Raw genomic sequence first — 14,465 nt, 5'->3', positions numbered from 1 at the left:
TAGTCCCTCCCCTTCCCCATTTTCACAGCAAGGGTGGGAAGAATGTGTCACATGAGGAAAAGGTCAGAATCCTCATGTTACAAAAAGAAACGTCCTTGGTTAAGAAATAGACAGACTGGAGGTGCAACTCTGCAGACTGAAGGCTGCATGTCATAGCCTGCCAGCTGCCTAACTTCTGCCAATGACACTATGTTGTGGTTGACCGAACAAGACTTCTAAGGTCACAGACACTCCTCTGAGGTGAGAAGCACCCAAGACCTCTATCATAACAGCAGCAATTAAAAAAAAAAAAAAAAAAAAAAAAAAAAAAAAAAAAAAACTGATATCCTGGGACGTGTATCACACTACACCATTGAACATCATCATCAAATGAGTTTAATCTGTTGTCTTGCAGTCAAGAAACCCCTCCTCACAGAAAAAATGCTGAGATTTTATGTCACATTTGCCCACAGTTATTGACATTGAACACCAGAGCAATGGGCAGATGTTGTGAGGAATGAAGGCAGCTCATTCCAATATAATGCTCCCAAACTTCATTAATTACAAGTCTGCTTCTCCATACACATTTTTCTTATACACCTCTTATCCACTCCTCCGCTTTTCATCAACACAGTTTACTTAGCACAGCAGCTAAATCCATGACTGTTTACCACCCCCACCAGGAGAGATAAAATCGTGAACTACTTTTCTGTGATGTACCAGAAGAAGCTGAAGAAAGATGGGGATGATGGTGGGGAAGGGGAGGAGGAACCCAGCAAAAAGAAGGGACCTGCAGCCAAAAGTGAGTTTATGGAATTTTTGTTGTTGTTTCTTTGGATGATGTCATGTGATGCTGTGTAGACCTTTATACCTATATGAGAGAGGCATTCAGTTTTGGGATTTAGGTTTTGTGTTTGTCAGAGTTGTTAAATTATACTGATTTAACACATTATGCTGTCTGCAGGAAAGGATTTGGCAATGAATTCTTTGGTTTTACTATATAATGAGTAACATATGCAAGGGATGTAATTGTGTGTAAAAACACTGCAAGGTAATTACAATTATGTGAGTGGTAAATGCAAAGGATATTGTGTGGTCCAGCCAGTGCTTGAGGAGATTGTTGTAGACATGTTTGTTGAAGTTTTGTTGTCTGAAGGATGTGATTAGTACAATGGATTATGTAGAAGCTACCTCAGTCGTGAAAATAAAAAGATGAAAGTCTAGGTACCGTAGCCGCCACGAATACTGACAAAGAAGGAAATATGTCTACATATGAAATAGAAACTTTATGCTTTGCATGTGTGCATGTGAGGTGTAATGCTGTTTGGGAGCAGAATATGGCCAGGAAAAGATGGAGGTGTTTGCAGAATCATGTGCACTGAAATGAGCTTATGCATAAATGTGTAATACCATACAGCAATAATGGACAAACCACTGTGTGCAGATTTAGAGGATGCTTGGTCACTGAAATTGCTAATGAGGTGATGTGCACAGGTAGTTTGAGGTGGTTGACACCTGTGGGGAAATTATATGAGGGTAACTGGGTGAAATAGCAATGTGCATATTGTATTTGAATTTGGAAGTGACACCTTTATTGGTGTAATGAGCTGTACAAAAGCTCGTATAGCCTGGTAGATAGGGGACTATTCCACTTGGCTTCGTGGTCTATACTGTATAGTGCAGTCAGGTCGCTCAGGGCCCAAGATCAAATCCCATCTTGGACAGTGATTAATTTCTTGAGTTTTGTTTTAGGTATTACATTGGATGGCAGCAAAATGGGATGTGAGACAAGGCTTAGTTGGCAATGTGTTTAGATGTGAGGTTCCTGGATGAGTGGACAGTGTCCTTACATCCTGGTGATTATTTCCATTTTCTGTCACTCAGTATAGTATCCCTATTGGTGGCCTACAATGCAATGCTACCATGTGTAATTCACTGGGTCGGTCAGGATCACTTGATGGTTGTGATCATCAGCATTTTACCCTCCCGGAAGGGAGCTGAGAGCTCATATAGTCCGATCTAAGGGCAAGGCTGTGACCTTCACACACCCACACACCAGTCCCCTTGCTCAAGGGGGACTAACCACCCACTTCGTCAGTGAAACTTTTCGCAACCTGAGCGAGGCGCGAACTCCCGTCTACCAGATGGCAAGCGAGAACGTTACCACTGTGCCAGCGAGTGGTGTGTGTGTGTGTGTGTGTGTGTGTGTGTGTGTGTGTGTGTGTGTGTGTTCTTACCTAATTGTTCTTACCTAATTGTATCTTTACAGGAATGAGTCAAGCTCGTATTGTCCCGTGTCTTAGACCATATTTATCGTACATATCCTTAAATTTGTGAATTGTTTTGGCACACACTATTTCATTCGGTAGTGCATTCCATTGATCAATTGCTCTGTTTGGGAAACTGAATTTCCTTACGTCTTTATCACCTCTCTTCTTATGCAGTTTTTTGCAGTGTCCTCTTGCTGATGCTTCTCCATATGTTAAGTAATCATTTATGTCTATTTTCTCCTTTCCTGATATGCACTTATATAGCATTATCATGTCACCTCTTTTCCTTCTCTCCTGTAGTGTTGGTAGATTCAGTTTATTTAGTCTTTCTTCGTAGCTTAGATCCCTTAAGCTTGGTATCCATCTTGTAGCGGCCCTTTGAACTTTTTCAATCTTGTCTATATGCTTTTTGAGATGAGGACTCCAGACTATTGATGCATATTTCAGGGTTGGTCTAATGAATGATGTTATTATCCTTCTTAGCATGTCTTCATTTATGTATGTTAATGCTATTCTCATATTTGCAAGCAGTGTATACATGTTCCGTACCTTCTCGCTGATGTGGTCAGCCGGAGATAGTCTGTTATTGATAATCACACCTAGGTCTTTCTCTCTTTCTGATGTGTATAGGGTTTTATTTCCTAACTTATAATCCCAATCAGGTCTTTTTCCACTTTTACCAAACTTGATTACATGACACTTGTCCACATTGAATTCCATTTGCCATGTACTACTCCATTCATGAAGTTTATTTAATTCTTCTTGTAGCTCCCTACAAGAGTCTGTGCTAGTAATTCTCCTTTGTATTTTTGCATCATCTGCAAACATATTCAGATAGCTCTCATTTCCAGTGTTACTGTTTATATCATTTATGTACACTAGAAACATGATTGGTGCCAGCACCGAACCCTGTGGTACTCCACTAGTTACTTCTTTCCATGATGAGTAGTTTCCTCTTAGTACTGTCCTCATTTCTCTTTTTATGAGAAAGTCTTGCATCCAACAAAACAGTTTGCCTCGAATTCCTCCTTGATGGTACAGCTTCCATAAAAGTCTTTGGTGTGGTACTGTGTCAAAAGCTTTCTTGAAATCTAAATAGATACTGTCCACCCATCCTTCCCTTTCCTGTATTGTGTTTGTTACTCTGTCATAGTAGCTCAACAGATTAGTAACACATGATTTTCCTTTTCTGAAACCAAACTGTCTTTCTGTTATCATACTGTATTCTTCTAGATGATTTACCCAAGCTTTTCTTATAAGTTTTTCTAAGACCTTGCTTACAACACTGGTCAGTGATACTGGTCGGTAGTTGAGAGGATTTTGTCTATTACCTTTCTTGAATAAGGGGACTATATTTGCTTTTTTCCAAATATCAGGTAGCTTCCCTTGACTCAAGGATTTCTTGAAAATTAAAAATAATGGTTTACTTAACTCCTTTGCACATTCTCGTAACACCCAACATGAAATTTCATCAGGACCACTTGCTTTTCCTCTGTCTAATCTACTTAACTCCTCCTGTATTACTTTTTCTGCTATTTGTATATCTGGTAGTATGTGTGGACATGTGTGTTCCACATATTCCCTCTCAAAATTTTTTTCTTCTGTAAAAACTAATTGGAAATTCTTATTTAGTGCTTCACAAATATCTTTCTCTTGTGTATAAGTGATTCCCTCGTCCGTGATGGATTGTATTATATCTTTTACTTTGGTTTTGCTTCTGATATAGCTGTAAAACAGCTTTGGTTGATCACTACTTTTATTTATGATATCCTCCTCAAACTGTTTTTGGGCTTCCTTCCTTATTCTTGTATAGTCGTTTCTTGCCTGTTTGTAATTATTATATGCCCTTTCACTATTGTGTCTTCTGTATCTATTCCACAACAAATCTCTTCTTTCTTTTGATTTTTTACATTCTGTATTGAACCATTTCTGTATTTTCTTATCTGCTTCTTTGTGCTGTGGGATGTACTTCTGGACTCCTATTTCATAAAATTCACAAAATTTTTAATATACAGCATTTAAATCTTGTCCTCTAAGCTCATTTTCCCAATCAACTTCTAAGAAATACTTCTTTAGGTCTTGATAATTTCCCTTTTTATAGTTTAGTCTCTTTTTGTAACTGTCATTGCTGTTTACTATGTCATATGCTATCCTGAAGTTATAATTTAGTACTGCATGATCGCTTTTGCCGAGTGGAGGGTGATATATTAAACTGTCAATGTCATTTTCTTGCCTAGTAAATATTAGACCTAGCACTGAAGGTACATCAAGTCCTCTTTTTCTAGTGGTTTCCCTCACATGTTGCGTTAAGAAAAACTCTTGCACGAGATCCAGGAGCTTTTGGTCCCAACAGCTTTCTTGGCTATTTATATCTAGAGTATTCCAATTTATTTTTGTATTGAAATCCCCAGTTAGTATAATTCTTTCCGATTTCTCTTCCATTTTATGTAGCAAGGATCTTATACTCTGAATTGTACACTCTGCCAGGTCCTCATATTCGTCTCTTTCCCATGTGTTTGATCTGGGTGGCATATACAAATTGGCTGCAATTACTTTACCTTCAGATGTGTCGATCTCTACTGCAATCAGTTCTACTTGTGATGGTATATCTAGGTTTATTTCCTTGACTTTTAGATTTTTCTTAGTTAATATTATAATTCCTCCTCCTTTTTTTAAATTTCTGTCTCTTCTCCATATATTGTATTCCTCTAAGTTTAGTATGTCATTGGATATCCTTGGTGTTAATTTTGTCTCAGTTAGGCATATTATTTGTGGTTCATTTTCTCTGACATAATCATTCATCTCTAGTAATTTAGATACCATTCCATCCACATTTGAGTACATCAACCTTATCATCTTGTTTATATACTTGTCATGACATGGTTCTACTAACTTCCTCCTTTTTCTTCCATCCTGTTTGTGTACCACTTTCTTACCTGCAATCCTATTACTTTGTAAAAAAATTTCTTCTTGTCCTCTTCTGATCTTCCCTCATTTTTTGTTTTTGCTTCCTCCCTTTTCTCTTTTAGTAATTCCAGTTCCTCTTGTGTTAGACATCTTTTTATCCATACATTTTTGAACTCCTCTTTTTCCATAAGATTCTTTGCATTTTTTAGTATCTCTTCCACAGTGTTTACACTCTGGAAAGTCACCTTTATAGGTCTTGTCTTGCTTTTCTCGTATTTCCCTAACCTTTTGTGTTCCTCTATGTCTTTACTACAGATTTCCTCTGATACTTCTTTCAGTAAGCTCATTACATTTGCCATCTCCTCTTTGTCTCTAGTGATTTTGTTTTTAATTTCTTCCTCTTCTATACCAGTGATTACTATTGATTTATTTATTTCTACTGAATCTCTGACTAACTTTGGATTGTTTTGGATTATTCTTTTCACTTCCTTTTTAATGTTTTTTTCCTCCACCCTTGTTTCTAAGTCTTTCTTTACTTTCACCATTTCAGCATACGTGATTTCTACATCATTTTTGTAGCTTTGCACAGCTTCATTCACCTGTGTTATCTTCTCCTCAATATCACTGCTCTGGTCCATAAGACTGCTTGCTTGTCTAATTGTCTCTGCGTCATTTTTTAACTCTTCCATAACACTCTCGTGATTAACTACTGTACTTCCCATTTCACTCACTTTCTTCCTAAGCGTATTCAATTCCACTGTTAGTTCACTGATGGTTGTGTCTTTCTGATTGGCCTCCCTTCCCAGTTTTTCTATCTCTTCCTTTTGCAAGTGCATTTGCTTCTTTATTTCATCAATTTCATTTTTGAAAGCCATTTCTAGTTTGTGTACACGTTCAACCAGTCTATTGTGAGTCTCCACTTCAACCAGTTCTTGGTAGAAATCATCATTTTGCTTTTTACTTTTATCCCTTTTCTTTTCCAATTTTGTTTTACTGAAGTATGGATCCATTTTGTAATACTAAATGAACAGAGTGTGTACTTACAAAGTATGCACGCTTTCCCCGTGTTGCTGTAGTAGGTATAAACAAACCCAGCTGACTCAACGCATCGTGGTTCTTTGTTGTTTGAACCAGTCTTATTTAAACTTATTATTTCTTTTCCTTTTAATAATGAAAAATCATTTAGTCTAACCTGGTACAGAGCTTGACTTATTCAAAGATACTTATTTAGGTAATGCCTCTGGCCGTGTTGAGCTGGTATGGAGCGCCGGTAACAGACGTCTACCTCCGACGATGCGATGTGTGTGTGTGTGTGTGTGTGTGTGTGTGTGTGTGTGTGTGTGTGTGTGTGTGTGTGTGTGTTCTTACCTAACTGTATCTTTACAGGAATGAGTCAGGCTTGTACTGTCCTTGTCTTAAACCATATTTATCGCACATATCCTTAAATTTGTGAATTGTTTTGGCACACACTATTTCATTCGGTAGTGCATTCCACAGATCAGTTGCTCTATTTGGGAAACTAAATTTCCTTACATCTTTATCACCTCTCTTTTTATGCAATTTTTTGCAGTGTCCTCTTGCTGATGCTTCCCAATACGTTAAGTAATCATTTATGTTTATTTTCTCCTTCCCTGATATGCATTTATATAGCATGATCATGTCACCTCTTTTCCTTCTCTCCTCTAGTGTTGGTAGATTCAGTTTATTTAGTCTTTCTTCGTAGCTTAGATCCCTTAAGCTTGGTATCCATCTTGTAGTGGCCCTTTGAACTTTTTCAATCTTGTCTATGTGTTATTTGAGATTAGGACTCCAGACTACTGATGCCTGCTCCAGGGTTGGTCTGATGAATGATGTTATTATCTTTCTTAACATGTCTTCATTTATGTATGTAAACGCTATTCTCATATTGGCAAGCAGTATATACATGTTCCGTACCTTCTCACTGATGTGGTCAGCCGGAGATAGTCTGTTATTGACAATCACACCTAGGTCCTTCTCTCTTTCTGATGTGTGTAGGTTTTATTTCCTAATGTATCATCCCAATCAGGTCTTTTTCCACTTTTACCAAACTTGATTACATGACACTTGTCTACATTGAATTCCATTTGCCATGAATTACTCCATTCATGAAGTTTATTTAAGTCTTCTTGTAGTTCTTTACAAGAGTCTGTGTTAGTAATTCTCCTTTGTATTTTTGCATCATCTGCAAACATATTTAGATAGCTTTCATTTCCAGTGTTACTGTCTGTATCATTTATATACATTAAAAACATGATTGGTGCCAGCACTGAGCCCTGTGGTACTCCACTAGTCACTTCTTTTCATGATGAGTAATTTCCCCTTAGTACTGTTCTCATTTTTCTTTTCATGAGAAAATCTTGCATCCAACAATACAGTCAATACAGTTTGCCTCGAATTCCTCCTTGATGGTACAGTTTCCATAAAAGTTTTTGGTGTGGTACTCTGTCAATTGCTTTCTTGAAATCTAAATAGATACTGTCCACCTATCCTTCTCTTTCCTGTAATGTGTCTGTGACTCTGTCATAGTAGCTCAACAGATTAGTAACACATGATTTTCCTTTTCTGAAACCAGACTGTCTTTCTGTTATCATACTGTGTTCTTCTAGGTAATTTACCCAAGCTTTTCTTATAATTCATTCATTCATTCATTGCCAGACGCCATGTATCCCAAACGGGGTGGCCGAGGGCTTAGAGTTAATTGTTTTACAGGGAGGGGCACTAATCCTCCACCAACCCCACTTGACATGTAGGGAGAACGTTATGCCAACAGCATCTGGTGTTCCCAGACGGTCACCCATCCAAGTACTAACCAGACCCAACGTTGCTTATAAGCTTTTCTAATACCTTGCTTACAACAGTGGTTAGTGATACTGGTCGGTAGTTAAGTGGATTTTGTCTATTCCTTTTCTTGAATAAGGAAACAATGTTTACTTTCTTCCAAATATCAGGTAGTTTACCTTGACTCAAGGATTTCTTGAAAATTAAAAATAATGGTTTACTTAACTCCTTTGCACATTCGCGTAGCACCCAACATGAAATTTCATCAGGACCATTTGCTTTTCCTTTTTCTAATTTACTTAGCTCTTCCTGTTTTTCATTTTCTGATGTTTGTATATCTGGTAGTATGTGTGGGCATGAATGTTCCACATAATCCCTCTCAAAATTTTTTTACTCTGGAAAAACTGATTGGAAATTCTTGTTTAGTGCTTCACAAATATCCTTCTCTTGTGTATAGGTGATTCCATTGTCCGTAATGGATTGTATTTTATCTTTTACTTTGGTTTTGCTTCTTATGTAGCTGTAAAATAGCTTTGGTTGATCACTACTTGTATTTATGATATCCTCCTCAAACTGTTTTTGGGCTTCCCTCCTTATTCTTGTATAATCGTTTCTTGCCTCTTTGTAATTATTATATGCCCTTTCACTATTGTGTCTTCTGTATCTATTCCACAACAAATATCTTTTTTCTTTTGATTTTTTACATTCTGTATTGAACCATTTCTTTATTTTCTTTTCTTCTTCATTGTGCTGTGGAATGTACTTCTGGACTCCTATTTCATAAAGTTCACAGAATTTTTCATATATAGCATTTAAATCTTGTCCTCTAAGCTCCTTTTCGCAAGCAATTTCTAAGAAGTACTTCTTTAGGTCATCGTACTTTCTCTTTTTATAGTTCAGGCTCTTTTTGTAACTTTCATTGCTGCTATCTATGTCATATGCAATCCTGAAATTGCAATTTAGTACTGCATGGTCGCTGTTGCCGAATGGAGGGTGATTATTAAATTGTCAACATCGTTTTCTTGCCTAGTAAATATGAGATCTAGCATTGAGGGCACATCGAGTCCTCTTTTTTTGGTGCTTTCCCTTACATGTTGCGTTAGGAAAAACTCTTGCACAAAATCCAGGAGCTTTTGGTCCCAACAGCTTTCTTGGCTTGTTATATCTAGAGTATTCCAATTTATATTTGTATTAAAATCTCCAGTTAGTATAATTCTTTTCAATTTCTCTTCCATTTTATGTAGTAATGCTCTTAAACTCTTAATTGTACTATCCACCAGGTCTTCATATTCGTCTTTTTCCCATGTGTTTGATCTGGGTGGCGTGTACAAATCCGCTACAATTACTTTCCCTTCAGATGTATTTATCTCTACTGCAATCGGTTCTACTTGTGAGGGTATATCTAATTCTATTTCTTTGACTTTTAGATTTTTCTTAGTTAATATTATAATTCCTCCTCCTTTTTTTAAGTTCCTATCTCTTCTCCATATATTATATTCCTCTAAGTTTAGGATGTCATTCGATATGCTTGGTGTTAATTTTGTTCAGTTAGGCATATAATATGTGGTTCATTTTCTCTGACATAATCATTCATCTCTAATAATTTAGATACCATTCCATCCACAATTGAGTACATCAACTTAATCATCTTGTTTATATACTTATCATGATTTGGTTGTACTACCTTCCTCCTTTTTATTCCCTCCTGTTTATGTACCACTTTCGTACCTGCAATCCAATTACTTTGAAAAAAATGTATTCTTTTCCTCCTCTGATCTTCCCTCATTTTTTGTTTTTGCTTCCTCCCTCTTCTCACTCAGTAATTCCAGTTCCTCTTGTGTTAGGCATCTTTTTATCCATACATTTTTGAACTCCTCTTTTTCCATAAGGTTCTTAGCATATTTTAGTATCTCCTCCACGGTGTTTACACTCTGGAAGGTTACCTTTAGGGGTCTTGACTTGCTGTTCTCGTATTTCCCTAACATTTTGTGTTCCTCTGTGTCTTTACTACAGATTTCCTCTGATACTTCTTTCAATATGCCCATTAACATTTGCCATCTCCTTTTTGTCTCATGAGATCTTGTTTTTTACTTCTTCCTCTTCTATATCAGTGATTACTATAGATTTGTTAATATCTACTGAATCTCTGACTAACTTAGGATGGTTTTGGATTATTGTTTTCACTTCCCTTTTAATGCTTTTTTCTTCCACCCTTGTTTCCAAGTATTTCTTTACTTTCACCATTTCAGCATAAGTGGTTTCCACATCATTTTTGTAGCTTTGCACAGCTTCATTCACGTGTGTTATCTTCCCAGTATCACTGCTCTGATCTATCAGACTGCTTACTTGCCTAATTGTCTCCGTATCATTTTTGAACTCTTCCATAATACTCTCGTAGTTGACTACTGTACTTGCCATTTCACTAATTTTCCTCCTAAGTGTACCCACTTCAACTGTTAGGTCATTTATGTTTGTTTCTTTCTTGTTGACTTCCTTTCCAAATTTTTCTGTTTCTTCCTATTGCAATTGCATCAGTTTCTTAATTTCATCAATTTCATTCTGAAAAGCTGTCTCCAACCTATGTACTCGTTCAACCAGTTTGTTGTGAGTCTCCATTTCAACCAGTTCTTGGTAGAAATCATCATCCTGCTTTCTACCTTTATCCCTTTTCTTTTCTAAATTTGCTTTACTAAAGTACTGTATATGGTCATTTTGCAGGACTAAAAGTGCATATAGTACTTACATTCCCTGGGGCAGAGTGTAGACTAATCAACTGACTGTGTGCATTCCTGCGCTGCTTGTTTACTTTTCTGTTTGACCAAGTCTTACTTAAAACTTCTTCCTCCTTTTTTTTTTTTTTATATTAGAACACCATTTAGTCTAACCTTGTACAGAGCTTGTGTGTGTGTGTGTGTGTGTGTGTGTGTGTGTGTGTTTATGCAGGAAAGAAGGAACCAAAGGCCAGGAGCTTGCAAGATTGTTCCCTCTAAGAAAAACAAAAACAAGATAACAGAGAGCCAAATTCAAGTTCCATTCATTTCGAGATGCCTGGACACACTGCGTTTGAAAAACTGGAGATTATAGACGGTAGGAAATACAGACAGAGGAAGACAGTTCCAGAGTTAATCTGTTGCATACATGAAGGACTGGGAGTAAGGGTTAACTCTTTTGTTAGAGCGCTGGAGAGAATGGGGATGAGCGTTTGTTGCCGGACGAGTGCTGTGTGCCTGCTGTTGTGGTGGAGGGACACAAGCAGAGTTCAGAGTAGCAGTGACCGTTGAAGTAACGATAGAAAAGAGATAAAGATGCAGCAGTGTGGTAAAGAGACAGTGGCTGAAGGGAGCCAGTAAGAGGAGGAGAGGTAATGACATGAAAAGCCTTTGACTCCATGTTGTTGAGAAGAGCTGACCATGGGGATCCTCCCCACACATGAGAGTTGTATTCTACACGGGCAAATAAAAACCCGTGTATAAAGTCAACAACTGTGCAGAGGTAAAAAAGGCACGGAGTCGGCTTAGCACACCTAATCTCTCGGAAGCAGATTTTACAAGAGAGGTAATATGATCTTTCCAAGATAAATTCAAAGAGAATGAAACCTTAAGTACCAGGTATGTTTAAAGATGATGCAGGATTGAGATGGATATTGTTAAAAATTAGAGGATGCTCCTGCGGAAGATTTTGTTGGGTTGAAAAATGTAAGAGCTGGGTTTTGGATGCATTAAAAGCAACAAGATTACTTTTGCCCCACCAAGGGGTGGTTTGGGATGATTGCTCATGTAACGCCACTCAGGGATGAGTGAGGCTGGTCACTCTCATCTTAAATGTCGGGACCAACTGCTTAGCCCCGGGCTCCTACGCTCCTCATGGGGCAATGTAGGATTGGATGATAGATAGATAGATAGATAGAAAGCAACAAGATTATTTTTGCCCCAATCAGAGATATGAGCCTAATCAGACATTAGGTGTGCCATAGCCTCATCCCATGTTTGCAGAAGTAACTGCTGAGATGGGCGCTGCAGGAAGCGAATGGGAAGGTGAAGGGTGGAGTCATCAGCGTATGAGTGAATAGGGTTAGTTGCGCAGCTTAGAAGATCATGGATGAATTGAAGGAAGAGAGTTGGTGACAGGACAGAGCCCTAAGGAACACAGTTATTGATAGCTGTAGAAGAAGAACAGTGGCTATCTACAACAGCAGCTACAGAACTACCAGAAAGGAAGGTAGAGATGAAGGCACAGATAGAATGATAGAAACCGTAAGAGGGCAGTTGGAAATTAAAGATTTATGCCAGACCCGATTGAAAGCCATTAATATGTCAAGTGCAGTGGCAAAGTTTTCCCCTAAGTCATGAAAGGAGGATGACAAGGAGTCTGAAAGGTACCGTAGGTGAGATCACCAGTGGAGCATCCCCGGCGGAACCCATACTGACGATGTGAAAGATGGTTGTGATAGGAAAGGTGCTTTAATTTTTTTTTTTTGTCAAGAATTCTCAAAAATTTTTCAAATACAGGATGTTAGAGCAATTTGGTGATAGTTAGAGGGCAGAGAATGGTCACTCTTATTTGGGACAGGTTGAATGGGAGCAAACTTCCACCAAGAAGGAGAGGTACAACTGAGTTTACCTAGGCAGGGTGTTTGCACAGCTCTTGAGGACAACAGGATGTAGAGTAAACGCATGATAGAATTGATAGGGAGGCTTTGTGGACTGTTTTGAGATTGTATGGACTTGATGGTAGGTTGTTAAAGGATTGAAAAGTTTTTTTGTAAATAGTAGAGCGTGTATAAGAGTGGGAAATACTGTGAGTGATTGGTTTCCCGTGAGAGTGGGGCTGTGGCAAGGATGTAAGATGTCGCCTTGGTTGTTTAATACTTATATGGATGATGTGGTAGGGGAGGTGAATGTGAGAGTGTTAGGTAGAGGTTTGTCTGGTGAATGGTGATGATAGAGAGTGGAATCTAAATCAGCTGCTGTTTGCGGATAATACTGCACTGGTGGCTGATTCGGAGGAATGAGACAGTTGGTAGAGGGGTTTGGAAGGGTGTGTTACGGAGGAAATTGAGAGTAAATGAGAATATGAGTAAAGGGATGAAGCAGATGAAGTTGGTAGATGGTAGGAGGATGAATGTAGTTTTGAACGGTGAGTTTTTTTTTTTTAATGGGAGGAAGAAGGAACCAAAGGCCATGAGCCTGCAATAGAGTTCCATCCAAGAGCAAAACAAAATACAAAAGAGAGCCAAATTCAAGATCCATTCATTTTGAGATGCCTGGACACAATGTGTTTGAAAGACTGGAGATCATAGGCAGCAGGAAATACAGACAGAGGGAGACAGTTCCAGAGTTGACCTGTTGCATAAATGAAGGACTGGGAGTAACGGTTAACTCTTGCATTAGAGATTTGGACAGAAAATGGATGAGATTTTCCTGCCAGACGGGTGCTACGTGCCCGTCGTAGAGGTGGAGGAATGTATGCAGACAGTTCAGAGGAGCAGTGACCATTAAAGTAGCGATAGAAAAGAGATAAAGATGCAACAGTGCGGCGAAGAGACAGAGGTTGAAGGGAGTCAGTAAGAGGAGGAGAGTTAATGAGACGAAAAGCCTTTGACTCCATCCTATTGAGAAGAGCTGTATGTGGGGAGCCTCCCTACACATGAGAGTTGTACTCCACACAGGGGCAGATAAAACCCCTGTATAGAGTCAACATTGTGCAGGGGTAAAGAAAGAACGGAGTCGGCTTAGCACACCCAATCTCTTGGAAGCAGATTTTACAAGAGATGTAATATGATCTTTCCAAGATAAGTCCCTAGTAAATGAAACCCCAAGCATGTTCAAGGATGATGCAGGATTAAGCTGAATATTATTAAACATTAGTGGGTATACCTGTGGAAGATTTTGTCGGGTTGATAGGTGTAAGAACTGAGTCTTAGATGCATTAAAAACAACAAGATTATTTTTACCCCAGTCAGAGATATGAGCCAAGTCAGACATTAGGTGTGCCATAGCCTCATCCCTTGTTTGTTGAAGTAACTGCTGAGATGGACGTTGCGGGAACCGAATGGAAAGGTGAAGGGTGGAGTCATCAGCGTATGAGTGGATAGGGTTAGATGTACAGCTTGGAAGGTCATTGATGAATAAAAGGGAGAGAGTTGGTGATAGGACAGAGCCCTGAGGAACACCACTGTTGATAGATCTAGGAGACGAACGATGGCCGTCTACAACAGCGGCTATAGAACGACCAGAAAGGAAGCTAACGATGAAGGCACAGATAGAAGGATAGAAACTGTAAGAGGGCTGTTCGGAAATTAAAGATTTATGCCAGACTTGATTGAAAGCCTTTGAGATGTCAAGTGCAGTGGCAAAGCTTTTGCCAAAGTCCCAAAAGGAGGATGACCAGGAGTCTGAAAGGTAGGTGAGAAGATCGCCAGTGGAGCGTCCCTGACGGAACCCGTACTGACGATCAGAAAGAAGGTTGTGATAGGAAAGATGCCCTAAAATTTTTCTATTGAGAATTGAC

At 38.6% G+C, this 14,465-nt stretch overlaps 1 protein-coding gene across 1 annotated transcript in view; it reads left to right on the top strand.

Moving 5' to 3' along the window:
- Positions 1–14,465, top strand: part of TfIIFalpha (transcription factor IIFalpha) — a 95,658-nt gene that overhangs the window by 28,480 nt on the left and 52,713 nt on the right. The window contains exon 6 of the mRNA XM_080278225.1: positions 663–781. Coding sequence (XP_080134351.1) covers positions 663–781 — 119 coding nt within the window. The remainder of the gene's footprint in view (positions 1–662; positions 782–14,465) is intronic.

This window comes from Coenobita brevimanus, chromosome 72, assembly GCF_032717465.1.
Source record: "Coenobita brevimanus isolate Jiangsu-jjx chromosome 72, ASM3271746v2, whole genome shotgun sequence".
In the NCBI taxonomy this organism is placed as follows: domain Eukaryota; kingdom Metazoa; phylum Arthropoda; class Malacostraca; order Decapoda; family Coenobitidae; genus Coenobita; species Coenobita brevimanus.
Note: the sequence above shows the minus strand (reverse complement) of the source record. Positions and strands in the feature narration are given on the sequence as shown.